General features: G+C 41.6%; 1 protein-coding gene across 5 annotated transcripts in view; it reads left to right on the forward strand.

Annotated features, from left to right (window-relative positions):
- The first annotated feature begins 6,427 nt into the window (after nucleotides 1-6,427).
- KDR (kinase insert domain receptor) overlaps nucleotides 6,428-16,229 on the forward strand; it is a 45,512-nt gene continuing 35,710 nt past the window's right edge. For 3 of the 5 annotated variants that reach the window (XM_028491831.2, XM_028491829.2, XM_028491832.2), the window contains exons 1-4: nucleotides 6,587-6,742; nucleotides 10,725-10,818; nucleotides 12,767-12,963; nucleotides 15,879-16,009. In XM_028491831.2, the coding sequence (XP_028347632.1) occupies nucleotides 6,676-6,742; nucleotides 10,725-10,818; nucleotides 12,767-12,963; nucleotides 15,879-16,009 (489 nt within the window). In that variant the 5' untranslated portion in view covers nucleotides 6,587-6,675. Of the gene's footprint in view, nucleotides 6,743-7,381; nucleotides 7,467-10,724; nucleotides 10,819-12,766; nucleotides 12,964-15,878; nucleotides 16,010-16,229 lie in introns of those variants that run through there. The other 2 variants (XM_007121132.4, XM_028491830.2) reach the window with 2 other exon arrangements.

Consider the following 16,229-nt stretch of genomic DNA (forward strand, 5'->3'; position numbering starts at 1 on the left):
GAAACTCTGGAAACTAAATTTCTATACAAAGACCATAAAACTTTTCTGCTTCCATTGATTAGCTGTCATTGCTGGTGAAGCAACACTACTGGAAAATGCTGTCTTTATTCTGGAGAAATGTGAAAAGCACTGAATACTAATACAACTAAACTGGAAGTGGATATATTCTTCTGTGAGGGATGAGTGACTTATAATAATTCTCTAGGAAACAAAAGCATTTGTTTTTGCACTGTTCAGTTCCTTGAAAACTTGAGAAACTTTTAAGAGGGGAGATGACATTAATTCACTGGAAAATGGTTACAACCTGCAAAGGGCACAGACATAAAATTCGGGACACACATTTTTTGTATAGCACATGCAAACCTTAGAAATGCTCTTTTTGTTTTTCTTTGTAACTCAAAATAAAAAAAAACAAAACTCCAATCTCCCCTGATTAATAAATTAAGAACTTTTTCACTCTGTGTCTGTGTTGATGTTGTATAGTTCTATTTATTCCAGTAAGTTGCTTCCTGTAAAGGTAATTGTGATGGATACCCAAGAGGCATGTGATTCTGAGGGGGAAAAAAGTGAAGAAACAAAGAACAGCAGAAATGGAAATAATAAAAATAATTTGAACTTTATCAAAGTATTGAGACGAGAGGATGCACACAGACTGTGCTAGGCATTGAAAATACAAAATAGATTTGACCTAAACTCCTGCTTTTGAGGGAGAAACATTCACATAAACGTAGTCATATTATCATATATCATATCATAAAAGTGCTGTGTGTATATAGGAAAAGGAAAGTAATTTCCTGGCTCTGTAAATAACAAAATAGTCCAAATTAATTGGTCTAGGATAAAGTATAAATTCAGTATAGCTCTGGATATATTTATTAAGTGTATGACTATTATTTAAATGTGAATTTAAGAATGATTTGTAAGGTACATTTTACATAGCTAGTACATATCATTTGAACCCCATTAGAGCTATTTGATGATAGCTCTATTTAACTAGACATATCATGATAAGTATGTAATGTGCAGGGTACATTTTACTCAATAAGCATCATCAACATCATGCATTTCACCATTCTTATTATACCTTAACCACCATCCTTCTACTCAACCACCTGCTCAAGTAAGATTTAACCTCTGCCTGTTATTTCTGGGAGGATCTCAATTGAAGAAGGCAGTTGAATAAAAAGCTAAAACATTACTTGGGAAGGACATTTGAGCTGGGTATTGAAGGTCAAATAAAAGTTTTCTAAGACACTAAAGGACAAAAATATCCATGGCAGAAAACAAATACCCCAAATGCCCAAGTGATTATATACATAGGAGCAACTGCTTCTCTTTGAAGGGGTAAGAAGGTGAAGATCCAGTTGGGTTGGGGTTCCTGGGGCCGGGGAGAGGGAGATCTAGTTACCTGCCTTTAATTCTGCCTTGATTGTTGCAGAGTGATTCTCCTAAGTCACCCTTGGCCTTCCATCCACCTAGGAAAATGGAAGCCATCATCATGGGGAGGCTGAGGAAGCCAATGGCATCTATTGACTCAGCCTCACCTCTTGAAGGAGACCAGTCCTCATCAAGAAACTATGTGCTTGAATTATACTCCAATAAAAATTTTTTTAAAAAAAAGAAGGGAAGTATGTTAAATAAAAATATTAAACTATTCCCTTAAAAAAAAAAAGAAAGAAAGAAACTATGTGCTTGGAGGAGTCTGTCTTGGATGTTTACTACCTCTCTTCTTTTAAGTCCTGATTCTACTACTTATAGTTGTGGGACTTTGGAAAAGTTACTTAAACCTTCAAATCTCACCCCCCACCCCCATATGAAAATAATTATAGTATCTTCACTGAGTTATTGTAAACATTACAATAAGCTAAGCGAAAGAAAATACCTGGCATATAATAAGTGCTCCAAAAATCGACTTCTTCTTCTTATTATTATTTTAAAAAAGCAAAGAGTGTCTTGACTTTTAACCAATCATTAACTAATAGTGAGAAAACTATGCATTGATTGTTTGCAAAGTGATAAAACAACTTTTTTTTTTACTTTTTTGCAAGACTTTTAGGAAGGCAAAGGAACATTTACTTAAGGATAAGCAATTCCTTGTCTTCACTCTTCTTCTTCACTGAGAATTGCTAACAGTGCTTGCTGCCTTCATGGGATGTTGCAAGGATGAAGCAAAGGATGCAGTGAAGCATTCAGAACAGTGCCTGCTCACAGAATGTGCTCAGGGAGTATTGGCTACTTTTATTATTTTCTAACATCCTTCTCTGGTGTTATGTGGATTTTCAGTTGGTTACTTAAATTCCCTGCGTGCTTTCCACTTTTTAAAATTGTTATATTTATCCTTGTGAGATATAGCAAGCAACTATATGGGTGAGTTTGGGGAGGGCACATAGGCATGCATATTTATAGTAACAGATTTTTCCTGTGCAGGTGGCAAGTAATGAAGTTCTGTTTCATTTGTCTCACCAAAAGAATGGGGAGTTTGTTTTATATTTATTAGAATGTAAGACTTGATGAATGAAGCCAAACACTGATAGAAACATCCAAGGCAAGCCTGGCTTTGTGGTGACAAAACCTTCTTTTCCTTGAACATACAAATATGTTTTAAGTTTAAGTTAGAAATAAGTCACACAGAGAGAAAAATACACATAGGTGTGTAAGGAAGGTGGATAATGAGAGATAAAGGGTGCTCAGGATCTCCCAGTGCATGATAGTCATGAGTACAATGGACTATGAAATCCAGCCAACATCTGGCCAGGTAGTCAGGGCTCTGGTAAGTTAGAGCATAAACAAATATTGGAAACAAATTAAGTGAAGTAAACAGGAGAAAGTGACATGCAAATACGTAATCAACAAATGGCAATATTTGAAAACTATAACAGCCACTAGAAGGGAGAGTTGAATCTTGATTTATATATTTTATTTGTAAAAGTTACACTTTCTCATTTTGACAAAATGTTATAGAAATACATGAAGTAAAAAGTGCAAGTTCCCATCCACCTGCCTCTCTGCTTCAACCATTTCCCAGAGGTAATGTCAAGACCGACTATGGAAAAGTCAATGGTATTATACAAACCCGGCCAGCACTTTGATTATAGTTACTTAAAACAGGTTTTTTTAATCATGGAAAATTTAAAATGTGTAACTGTAGAGAGAATAGTAAAATGAACCTTTATGTACTCATCATCCAACTTCCTCAGTTATTAACCTTTTGCTAGCCTTCGTATTTACTTTTTAAAAATATGAAATCCAAAATACTGGTGGCGATGGAACAAAAGTTGGCACTGTGGAGTGTAATTTATGCAGTATGCTTTGATGATATGAACAATTTATATTCTTTGTGCACAAAGCCCGATGAAACAGCTGGAGATACAGAGCACTCTGTGATTAAGTTAAATTTGCCCTGGGTGGAGCTATTGTGATGACTGCTCATTTCTGCTCACGTTCACCACTGTAACCCTAGTCTCTCCTGTAATATCTAGCACGTAGTAGGACCAGAAACTGTTGTTGAAGAAATGAGCCTTATTTACCATTCAGATCTTAGCAACATGAAGGAGATAGTATAATTAATCTTTGCACAATGCTTCCCAATGTGCATTGGGTGCTTACTGTGTGCTAGGTGCTTGTGCTTACTAGGTGTTAGGTCAGGCTTTATGTGTAGTAACTCATTCAATTCCTGCAAAAACCCTAGTGAGAAAGTACTATTATCATCTTTTGTGTTTCATAGATACACAACCAGTAAGTTGGTCAAGATCATGTGGATAGTAAAGCGGTAGTAGACCTGGGAGGCAAGCCCAGCCAGTGTGGCCCCTGTGTACTTAGCGCCACTCTTGGCTGCTTCACCCCCAAAGGTGTCTGAATACCATTTACGGGGCACTGAACACACTTGCCTACTTTGTTAGGTGGTGATCTTACCTGTACTGTCTGATTAACTCACAAATCACTCCTTTGCAGCAGTGCCAGATAATGGGAGGGTGTTGCACATGGAACAGACTTAAAAAAAAAAAAAAAGAAAGAAAGAAAACAAAAAAAAACAGAAAAACCCCACCAGACTTTGTCATTTTTCATGAACACAAGGCACTTCTTAGTGCTGTGTGGGAGGGAATGTGGTAGACTGATTTCATTGAGACCCTGCCAAATTCTGGTCTTGTGGCCATCAAAGACGCATCATTTCCTCCAAGACTTCTAAAGGGGGCTATTACCATGGGCCTGCAGGTTCTGGTTTGCATTCAGAGGAGACACTATCTTCTTAAGTGAGACGTGGAAGAGGAAGTGTCATGAATTGTAAATAAAGCTGAGAGAGAAGAATTGTTTGGAGATGGAGATGGAGAAAAACTGCCTGCTCCAAACCAGGTTCCATCTCCCTCCCCCTTATCCAACTTTGCCAGAGCCCATCCTGTTTTCCTTGCTAAGTTTACTTGCAGGAAGAGAGGAGTTTCTTTTAAGTATACCCCTGGCCCTGACGAATACCTCCTAGATTAAATATTAGTGCATCTATACAGTGCAACACCATGCCACTATGAAAAAGAACAAGATGGAGCCCTAAAGCTTGATGTAGAATGACCTCCAAGTTATATTTTTAAAGTGAAAAAAGCCAACACTCAAGCAGTATTTATACCAAGGGTACCGTTTGGGGAAGGAGGAGCATGATATACTTATACCTATATGTGCATAGAATTTGCTTGGGAAAAAAAGAAAGGTAAAAATGCCTGCCTCTGCCGAAGGAAGGACTTTTCATTCTAAACCTTTTCATATTAAAAAGATTTTTTTAGGGCTTCCCTGGTGGCGCAGTGGTTGAGAGTCTGCCTGCCGATGCAGGGGATACGGGTTCGTGCCCCGGTCCGGGAGGATCCCACGTGCCGCGGAGCAGCTGGGCCCGTGAGCCATGGCCGCTGAGCCTGCGCGTCCGGAGCCTGTGCTCCGCAACGGGAGAGGCCACAACAGTGAGAGTCCCGCGTACCGGAAAAAAAAAAAAAAAAAAAAAAAAAAGATTTTTTTAAGCATAATGCACTCATTATATTTCAGAGTTAAAGTATTTCAACTGTCACCCCGGCAAAGTAGAAGAGTAAATACAGTACATATAAAAAATAGCAGAAGAGAAGAAACACTTTACATTAATGTGTATTTCAGGAGGAGGAGTTTGGACTAGATGTAGAAATAAAATATTTCTACCTCTTCATCTCCCTGAAGGATGGTCCTTTAAGTTATCATTTAAAAGCACCTGCGAAGTAAGAGACGGAGGGACCTGGAAGATCCCATTTAATGAAGTTAGGCGACATCTGTCACTTCCCAGGTGTGGGGACAGATGGAGAGAAAAGAAGAACAAATGTGGTTAGAAAGGAAACAGAGAGTCTACAGAGCCACAAGGAATCTACACCTGCTGTGAGAGTTGGGAGGTTTGGTACAGAGTGTTCTGGGTGCCCAGGGTCTGGGCAGTAACTCATTGTCTCATTGTCAAAGTGAGACAGGGTCTGGGCTTTGCTTCATTGCATCTCCAGGGAAGCCCGCTGCTGCGGGCCTCCTTCCCCGCGGCTTAAGGGGAGCTTGGCTGGAATCTCTGCTCTGAAAATGCCCGGGAAGCGTCAAGCGACGGACTCCTTCCTGGTCGGGTAACCCGGTGGGCAAAACCTTTTCTCAAGGATACCCACACGCGCCGCGGATATTCCAGAGCCCTGGGTACTTCCAGCTCCCCGGAGGCCTGAGGTAGGTTTTTGGTGAAAGCCAGGTAGAGGGGGAGGGTCTCAAATTTAAATGCTTTTGGGGGTGAGGCAGGTAACTTAAAAACAGTTAAAGCCGTCAGGTGTAAGAAATAGTGGCAACTTTGGAGAGCTGGGCAAGTGAATATTCGGACCAAAGGCATTCAGTTTCAGATTTTTAAACTACAACTGTGCTGGCCAAGCCAAACACTCATATTGGCTGGAGTCACAGTTTGAGATCCTGCATTCGTCTCTGCGCAGTATCCGCTTCTGCCTCGTTGCTCCAGCCTGCCCCCCAGCCACTTCAGAGGCGAGACCGTACCAAACTTTGGCGCTCCTCCTGAGGGCGCAGTGTCCCTCGCAGCACTCCCAGTGTTGCTCCCCAACATCTCGGGGTGGGAGGGCAGCCACCGACTGAAACTTGGAGTGGCTCAGAATCCGTTATGGGCTACATTTTCTTTCAGAAATGGAGTGGTTGCGCCCGGAACGTTCACCCTCGGGCCCCTCCTGGCCAGATGCAGTCCGGGGCAGGTGGGGAGGTGGGGAGATGTAGTGGGCGTGGGAAGCACCGGGTCCACTCACAGAACCCGCCTGAGGGGCGGGGCCGGCTGCGAAGGGAAGCCCCGCCCCGCATAGCCCCTCCCCCGCGCTCTAGAGTTTCGGCTCTGGTTCCCCACCCAGCACCGAATCCCGGGACCACGGGAGAGCCGGAGGTGTACGGTTGCGTTTCGTCTGCCCGCACGGGGTATCCCTTGCGCGCTACAGAAAGCCCGAAGCTGTCTGGCAGGCGGGATACCCTCTCCTACTGGCACCCGCAGACGCCCCTGCAGCCGCGGCCGAAGCCGGGGCACCCTCGCCCTGCGAGCACCGGAGCCGTGCGCGGCGGCGCGCATTCCACCTCCGCGCCTTGTTCGCGGAGCAGGACCAGGGAGAGAGAACCGCCGGCAGAGTTCTGGGCACTGCGCCCGGCGCGAGGTGCGGGATGGAGAGCAAGGCGCTGCTGGCCTTTGCTCTGTGGCTCTGCGTGGAGACCCGGGCTGCCTCTGCGGGTAAGGAGCCCACTCCCTAGAAGGAAAGCGGAGAGGTCGGGTACGGGCGGAGAGATAGGGATGCGGAGAGGACCTGGAGGCCGGACCTAACTTGGAGTCATAGAGCTGGAGAGGTGAAAGTGACTTCACACTGTGTTCTTTCATTTACCAAAGAGGAAACTGAAGCTCAGTGACTGGTCCAAGATTACGCAGCGAGTTGGTGGTCTCCTGAGCCCAGTTCCATTTCCGCGACTCTGGCCTCCGACAGGGCCTGGGCTGGAGCGTGTCCTGCAGAGCCGATACACCCGTGCTCTTAGGAGGCGGGAGTGGGAAAGCGCCTGGGGCTGGCAGGCAGGAGGTGCCCCCGCAGGCGGGAACAGGCGGTGAAACGTTGTCCGGCTGCGCGCACCATCCTAGCCAGGACGCAGGGAAGGAAGCCCTTAGGGGGCCGCGAGCCGGCTCGGCACCGTGCGCTTAGCTCTGCCTCTGTAGGAGTCGAACCGGACACCCGGTCTACTGTTCCCTTTTGGTTCGAACTCACATACACACCCACTGTATAAGGTGGGGTCCAGGGGAGAGGGAAACTTTTTCTTCTTCCTGGTGCAGGACGCCGCTCTCCTCGCAGAGAGAAAGGGGAATTGGGCTTGGACCTGGGGCTGTGACAGCTTCCCGAAGTGTCTCCAAGTAATAGTCACCTTCTTATGTAAAGCAGTTTAACATCTTTCAAAGCGCTTTGGTCTTTCGGGTAAGCACAGGTCAGAAGTTCACGTTCTGAAAACTTACTCTGAGGGATTTGGTACCTAGATTGGGCGCCACTCGCCATTCTCCTTGCCGTCTAAAATTTCACTCTCCTTCAAGATTAGGAACACGCATGCCCTTGGTGCAATAAATTCTCTCTCTCCTCCATCCCTATTTCCTTCTCTGTTTATCTCTCCCTTTCTCATCTCTCTCTAATCTCTTTCCTGTAGCCAGTTTGCTGATTTCCAGATTTCCACTCTTCGGAGGGTGAGAAAGGGGAGAGGGTGGAAAAGGAAGAAAAGGTAAAATGATTCAGGTGAAAATTCCTTATAAATTAAAGAATCACTTTTTTTTTTAAAGACACCCACACACATATACCGTAACAAGATCATCTGTCTATAGTTACTGAATTTTCTGAATAATGACTTGGTTCATCCAGGCCAGCTCCACCAGGAACACTCATTTGTCCCTGGCAAGACCTCTCTCTTCCCCTTTATGGTGAGAGAATGAAGGTCTGGAACTTGTGGTTTGTTCTGTATCCCACAAAGAAGTGAGTTGCTTTTAAGCCTGGGGTGTTTCATAGCACAGCGGTAGTAACCGTAATCGGGTTGCCCTGAATATAATGATGAGGTTGCCCTTTTGGAGTGTGTGACTTGCTTAATTGGATTGGGCTATAATTGATGCCATCAAATTCTAGAGACAGAGGCACTGTTGTTTTTCCTTCCTGTCTTTGAGCTGGAAGGGTAATAGTGCACAAATGAATTAATTTTGGCTATGGAATTTGAACATAGAAGAGCTTTTTATTGAGTAGCAGTGTATGTACTTCTTAGAGTTATTTCTTTAGAACTTTCTGAAGAGCAGAACTCAAACTTGTCAGTGAAAATGAATGAAGCTTATTGGAGCAAAAAGAAATTGAGTGTTGGTCTACATATATGAATTTGAAGTTATCATTATTGATAGCCTTGTTGAATAGTTTTTTGTTGGAGACATGTCTCTAGAATAGTGTGGTGTTGTTTTGGCTCCCTATGAATGGAGAACCTTTTTTTTTTTTTTAACATTGGAAAGTGTGTCTAGAGTGTGAGATAATCTGTGACAGTGATTTACAGGAGAGGTTCAAGAATCTTTTATTTTTGTGGTGGGGTGAGCTTGGCTTAATTAGAGCTTAGTCTTTACTACCATTTTTTTCTCACATGAATGTGCCCAAATAATGGGTTCTTTCTCATTTGGGTCATCATAGGAATTGTATTAAGTTACTGTTTTTGACATGGTTCTCAACCTAGTGTTTCCCAGTCAAGTTTGATATCTGTGCTCATCCAAATAAATTATTTTCATTTTCCTTCTGTTAGACAAAATGGGGCTCCACTATTGGAAGACTTTTCTTTTGCTTTTAAACACTTTGCTTTATTGTTTGCCTACTTTGGGAGCAGTTATTTCCTTCATATTGAAAAGTGCTCTGCTGATTAACTGAGCGTGACCACCCAGACCAATAGCCATCCAACAGTGGCCCATAGACCATGTATGACCGCGTCACCTACAAATGCAGATTTGTAGGCCTAGGCATATTCTGACACATGCTAAAGTTTAAGAACTACTGCCCCAAACCCATGGCAGTTCCAATGCCAATTAATTTAATTTCTGAGATTTATTGATATAAAGTAATTTCCAGTTAAAAAAAATGTTTTTAATATTGATTAACAGATCTACAGCAACCTAGTTTACACATCTGAGTGAGTGTATGAGAACACGAGTGTCGATCAGCTGTTCATTCTGCCTGCAGCTGTTCACGTTGGGGTCCACAGATTCAATGCTCTGCATATTTACACTGGATATTTGCTCATACTCTATTTATTCAAACTCTTTCATATTTGCTAATACTCTTTTATTTGCCCAACAATGTCAATCCCAGTTTAGGCCTAGAGAGTCATTTGTACTTAGTGGATGTGAGTTAAGGATCATATGAAGCTTGGGTGCTTACCCAGCATCAATCACTTTTTAAGGTGGTGTTTTGAAGATCTAGCTATGAGTTAAGACCCTGACGTGGTGGACAGTTTTTCTTTCTCTGTTGCTTTTTCAACACCTGGTAGTGCTTTGCATTTAGTTGGCAGAGAACTCAGTCTTCTTGCTGTAGAGTGACCCATGGCAAGGAATCTGTCCCATGGTATATTTAGGTAGACACTTTTCCTGTGTTCCAAGCTTGGTGTCAGGACAAGCTCAGTGCTTTGATCAGTAAGTTGAGATTCCCCAGTTGTAATTCATTAGCATTACCCTTTTTTTAACTTATTTTTTCTTTAATTTTATTATTTATTTATTTATTTATTTATTTATGACTGCGCTCTAGTTGCGGCGAGTGGGGGCTACTCTTCGTTGTGGTGCACAGGCTTCTCACTGCCACGGCTTCTCTTGTTGCAGAGCATAGGCTCTAGGTGCACGGGCTTCAGTAGCTGAAGCATGTGGGCTCAGTAGTGGTGGCTCACAGGCTCTAGAGCGGGGGCTAAGTAGTTGCAGTGCACGGGCTTAGTTGCTCCGCGGCATGTGGGATCTTCCCAGACCAGGGATCAAACTCATGTCCCCTGCACTAGCAGGCATATTCTTAACCACTGGACTACCAGGGAAGTCCTGCATTACCCTTTTTAAGTTCTGTTTTCTGAGGGAAAGTATATGCATGTTATATGACATGGGAACATGTTTCTTTCCTCAATTCCTCTCATCTAGTTTTAATGTACAGTCTTTCAACCTTGGTAGTTCAGTTACCAGAGGAAGTGCACTAGAAAATTGATAAAGGAAAATGAGACAATGTCATGGACATTCCCACCCCCCTCAAAGTACATGGATGAACTATATAGAAATCTCTCTAAGTAGTATTCATTAATCAGCAGTTTAGTCGAATGTGTGCATCCTATGTTTTATAAGAAATGTCAGTGGGTCCTTTCCCAGGGGAGTGAGATCATCAGATGAAGGTTCATTTGGTTTCAATGTCCCATATCCTTTTGTAAGACCTTGAAGTTGGCAATGCAGGAAAACAGGAACTCCACCCTCGCTCAATGAATTGCAGAACTGTTGTGTTGGTTTATGACCATCTGCCCATTCTTCCTGTTATGACACAGCTTGTGAACTTTTACTGGGAATGGTGAAAAGTAAATTCACAAGTTTTACACAATGAATTGCTGAAGAGGCCTTTTAAAGTATAGCGTGTGCATTGTTTATGGAAGGTGTTTCCTATTGGGTCTGAGTGGCAATTATATTCATTTATTTAATTTGTTTCTAGGTTTGTCTAGTGTTTCTCTTGATCCACCCAGGCTCAGCATAAAAAAAGACATACTTACAATTATGGCTAACACAACGCTTCAAATTACTTGCAGGTAAGGATACATTTTAGATTCAGATTTCCTGTGTCAAATATCATTATTAAAGAAAAAATAATTTCCATACAGCAGAATTATAATAGAGTCGTCGTAATTGTGTATAAGTAGTGAGGTTTCTAAGAACTAATGTAATAATGAAAACATGAGGAAGATCTTCTCTGGAAAATTCTGTACAATTTTGCTGGCATTTTTTTCCTACTACCCTCTTCCAACACACACATACACACACATACATACACACACACACACACACACACACACACACACCCTAATAACCAGTATAGCACCTAGCATATATTATGTAATACACATTCAATAAATATTGAATGAATAAATGAAATCTTTAGAGTTAAAGAAGTTTGGGGACATATTTGGTATACTCAGAATGACTCTTAGACATCTGTTTAGCACTTTTCAAGAACTTTATTTTATGGTAAAATTCTGACTGTAGTAGCAATTTTATATTCAGTCATTAATATTGCTGAGTGCATGTCATGCTCTGGCTTGAGGTTCTGGCATGTCTCTTTCACCAGCTAGCAAGAAGTCATGCTCTTGATTTTTGCTAACTGGGGAAATAGGCCTCTTTGACAAGATGAGGAGGCTTCTAAATTTTGCCTTCCAGCCCCTACCTCAGGAAGAAAAGTAGAAGACTTTAGGGTTTAATGTAGTGATTATGCATGACAGACCCAGAGGCTTCTTGGGACCAGTGTGGTTTTGGCAGAGATGGTGGGTAAAGGTGATCTTGCCCCCTGAGAAGAGTGCTGATGGTCCACAAAGAACCTTGGGGAGCTTGTTGCCATTGTTTCTGCTTGTTGAATGCCAAGTGTTCAGCACAGTGACACAGATCTGTTTTAGCTTGCCGAGTGTAAAGGATACCCTAGTTGCATTATCAAGGGTAGATCACCAATACGCAACCCTTGGGAAAAAACATAGTAACAGGTGCTGTTTGCCTAGCTTTGCTACTTCAAGATGCATTTCTCAGCAGATTTTCCTCTTCCCCACCCTTAACAACAAAGGTTATTTAAAATTCCCCAAGATTCTATATATACTCCTCTTATGTCCCCAGGAAAACAATGGAGTGTGTTAAAAGTAACTTCATTAATGTAGCTGCAACTCCGTGGAAATTTCAAGTTCCTTAAAGAAGGGTCAGTGATATTACATTCTTCTTGGTGTTGACTGTCTTCCTTGGGGCTTTGTAGAGAAATGCTGCAATGAAAGTAATCTGTGCTTTAATGCCATCCTTCCAGGGTCCTACGAGGCCCTTAGACAGTTGCATCCCCTTCCTTCCTAACCTCACCTCTTACTCTCCTGACTGCCCACTCTTCTCTAGCTACTCTGGCTTCCTTGCCGTTCCCCGAATACTCCAGATAGGCCCCCACCCCAGGGCCTTGACATTGGCTGTTCTCTCTGCCTGAAACTCTGTTCCTCTTGATAATCTGTACGGCCCACTTCACCAAGCCCCCTCCCTCTAGAACTCTTCACTCATTTCTTTGCATCTTCTAGACTTTCTTCATAGTATTTATCACCACCTTTTACACAATATATTTTACTTACTTTTTAAAAGTTTCAGCTTTATTGAAGTTTACTTACTTTTTTACTGCCTGTCTCCTCCAACTAGACTGAAGTCCCATGAAGGCATTGATTTTTATCTGATTTGTTCACTGCTGTATTCCGTCTTCAACAACGTTTGACACATAGCACGTGCTTAATAAATATTTGTTGGTTGAATGAAATAAGTAATAGAAAACTCGGGGATCCTTATAAGTGATTTCTGAAGCTGAGACTCTGGCTTTTTGTCATTTGTCCGTATAATCTGTCATTGTTGGTAGAAGGCTATGAATCGGTCTGTTGAGGAGTTTGTATAAGTTTGAGAACTAAACCTGTTTTCTTAGAAACAGCCTCATAGGCATTTCACTTGAATACTTGCTTGGAATGAATTTTTCAGGGGTCAGCGGGACTTGGACTGGCTCTGGCCCAACAATCAGAGCGGCTCTGAGAAAAGAGTGGAGTTAACGGATTGCAGTGACAGCGTCGTCTGTAAGATGCTCACCATTCCAAAAGTGATCGGAAATGATACTGGAGCCTACAAGTGCTTCTACCGGGACACTGACATGGCCTCCGTCGTCTATGTGTATGTTCAAGGTAAGTGGTTAAATGGAATTCATTCCCAAGTTAATTTACCAGTTACAAAACACAATAGGTGCAAAGAAGAATCCGGACAACAAAGGCTCGCTCTAAAGGCCCTCTGCCAACAGGAATCTACAAAATTCTTCTCTCCCAAGGCCTCCTCTGAGTACAAGACTCAGTGATTTGTTCTGCAGCTTGGGCCTTGCTACATCTCTATTGCCCAATTAGTTTGGTTCTGATCTTTATTTCTAAGGGAAATCTGTGTTCACAGTTGGCAATGGAGATTTATAAGAAGTCTTCTGATGTTTGAGAAAAAAAAACCCTGAAATCCTCGAAAAGGAAGATTCAGGGGGGAATTATGGAGAGGTTTCTGTGGAGAGATAGGTTATCTACAGCAGATTCGGAGATTTCCCCAAGAATGCACAGGGAATCAACCAAGGGCTCTGGAGCTTTTTTTGTTCATAGGAACTTTTCTTTTCCCACTTACGCTTTATAAAAAAACAATTTCCATACACTTGTGCAAATAAAGTCACTGTCTCAAGAGGCCTTTTGAGGACAGTGTTTCTTTCCTTTGCTTGTGTGGTCTGAGATCTTGGATGACATGCTCCATCTTTCTATAGTTTGCAATTTGGGATTTACACTGTGGAGGCCAACTTAACATCCATGTAGGGTAAACTCCATGTCACATGATTTAGCATTTATAATCTGAATTATTCTTTCCTTCGTGTTTCAAAAATCTTATGTTAACTTAAGAAAACCTGACTTAACTAATGAGATATGAATCATATACCTTGGGTGGGTATAAGTCTATAGTATAGTATTTTGCTTAGATATACTAAATATTTTTCTTTTCGGTAAAGATGAGCTTTTTAGACATTTTATTTATACATTTACATACCTCTGTACATCCCAGGGAATTCGAAGCAGGTGAAGATGGCTTAGACTTTTTTCCAGAAGCATCTTTTACAGAACAGGAATTTCATCAGCTTTGGGAGACATACTTGCATATCTCCATTTGCGTTTCAGTAGTGCAATATGGTCAGTGCAGGGAAGAATGGACACCACATCAAAATAACGTATGTTGCTCCTGGATTGCACAATATTTGAGAATTACTTTTGCCCAGGGTAAGCACAATCCAAGGTAGAATTTTGTGCTCTCCTCCTCCCCTCTGCAGAAGTTGAAAGAGACAAGGCTCAGATCTTCGAGAATTTCTGGCTCCTTTTGATCTGGCAGTCTTGGGAGATCAGGCTTTCTCAGAAGATTGCAAGGATTTCCTGCTTTCAGGCTGTCTGGAAATACTACAAGATGAACCTCTCCCATAATAACTCGTTATTTCCTTCTCCCCAAGTCAGGAAACCTGGAGACATGTGAAAATTCATTTCATGAGTTACAGTAAATATTTTATTTTGAGAGGATGGGTGGTTGTTTGGGTTTCTTTGTTTATTTCCTCTTTCTGGGATACTGAAATAGAATTGATTGACTGAATAGCTTTAGTCTTACGTCCAGGGGTTAATTTAGCTTCCAAAGACTTGCTCTGTAAGCAAGCTGTGTAATATTTTGTAGCATGCAGATGAAAAGTAGGTAATATTAAGAAGTAGCAATCCCCAGCACTGTTTATTTGTACACTGCCTGTCTTTGAGTATACCATCAAATTCTGCTTCCTGTCTAAGCCTGGTGTTCTAGGAGGTGAGTTGTCCAAGATTTTGGTCATGAAGTTTAACAGTGGAAAAGAAAACATTGAAGTATTCCCTATGGACGGTCCTTTAATATCCCCTCTGGTCCCCACCTTACTTCCTTAGTCTTCTGACCCCATTCCCTCCAGCAATGGATGGAGCCGGGAAGTGGGTCTTGGTCTCGTAAGATAATGGCTATGGCGTGTGGTGGCTGGATTGGCTGCCTTTCTGTGCTTTCCATCTGGGAGGGAAATCAAACTTCTGCTGTTGCAGGGAATTAGCTGCTTTTCTCCCCTTTGGTTTAATTAACTCTTTCTTTACTTGAACCAACCATCCTGAAGAGCTCTGAAAATGCTTGGTCAGGTGTGTTGGGGAGAGTGGCATGAACCATTATCTCTCTGAGATTTCAAGCATGGCTTCACACCCATCAACTCTGTCTCTGGGAAAAGGAGTCGTTTCCCAGCAGCATGTTAACATCATACGAACAGTGTTTGAACGGCATTAAAATCTTTTGTTTTTTCTCAGTCTTTGCCATGGTGGCTTTTCAGGTTTTTGTCATTGAAGATATTAATGATTGCTGAATCTTAAACTGAATGCAATTAAACAGTAAACATAAACAATTTAACTATTCAACATTATTATATAAAGAATCTTATATCTAGTCTTCACAATCTTAAAATACTCACATGAAACTTTGTCTTGAATTATTGAATTAAAACTGGTTAGTTATTTCTTTAAAGAATCTTTGGGAGCCATTAACCTATTTTCATGACAGTTACACTATTTGCCTTAAGAGAGAGAACATGAATTTTTTAACATCAATAAAACTCAGTAGGTAAACTATACAGGTTTAACTTTAAATTTACTTTAAAATTTATGTACGTGAAAGATGTATAGTGCATATGAAAATGTATATGAAAATGAAGACATATGCTCCCTCACTTTGAAAAAACTGTAATGATCAATCTGCTTAAATGTGGAACCTGTAAAGTACACTCTACTTGTTGATCATCAGTGCAAAAAGAGCCAGTCTCATTCTGGGAGTTTTCTTCCAGATTTTTCACACATACACACCCCCCTCCTGTAGCATAACTTTGGAGCCAGATATTTACCGGCAGACCTACCTCTGGATTCCTTTGCCTAGTGTGAAATGTCTTTCCCAATAGTTTACTTCTCTGGTTAGAGTTTATGAACCTGAAAGATGACCCACTTTTCTAGTAAATGCCATTAACTAATGGAATTACATTTTCTTCTAGATTACAGATCTCCGTTTATTGCTTCTGTCAGCGACCAACATGGAGTTGTATACATCACTGAGAACAAAAACAAAACTGTGGTGATTCCGTGTCTGGGGACCATTTCAAACCTCAATGTGTCACTTTGTGCAGTAAGTTACATCTTCTTTCTTCATCTCTTACCCTTTCAAAATTTTAAGCTAGTATTAAGATGGGTAGCCTGTTTACAACGTTATATACATTATAAATATATATATATATATTATATGCATTATATAACGTTAAGTCAACAGTGAGTTTTAAAGGAAACTTTAGGAAGGGTCAAAATGACAATAAATAAAACCAATTTGTATTCTTAAAATAAGATGAATT

Source organism: Physeter macrocephalus, chromosome 7 (genome assembly GCF_002837175.3).
Source record: "Physeter macrocephalus isolate SW-GA chromosome 7, ASM283717v5, whole genome shotgun sequence".
NCBI classification, from domain to species: domain Eukaryota; kingdom Metazoa; phylum Chordata; class Mammalia; order Artiodactyla; family Physeteridae; genus Physeter; species Physeter macrocephalus.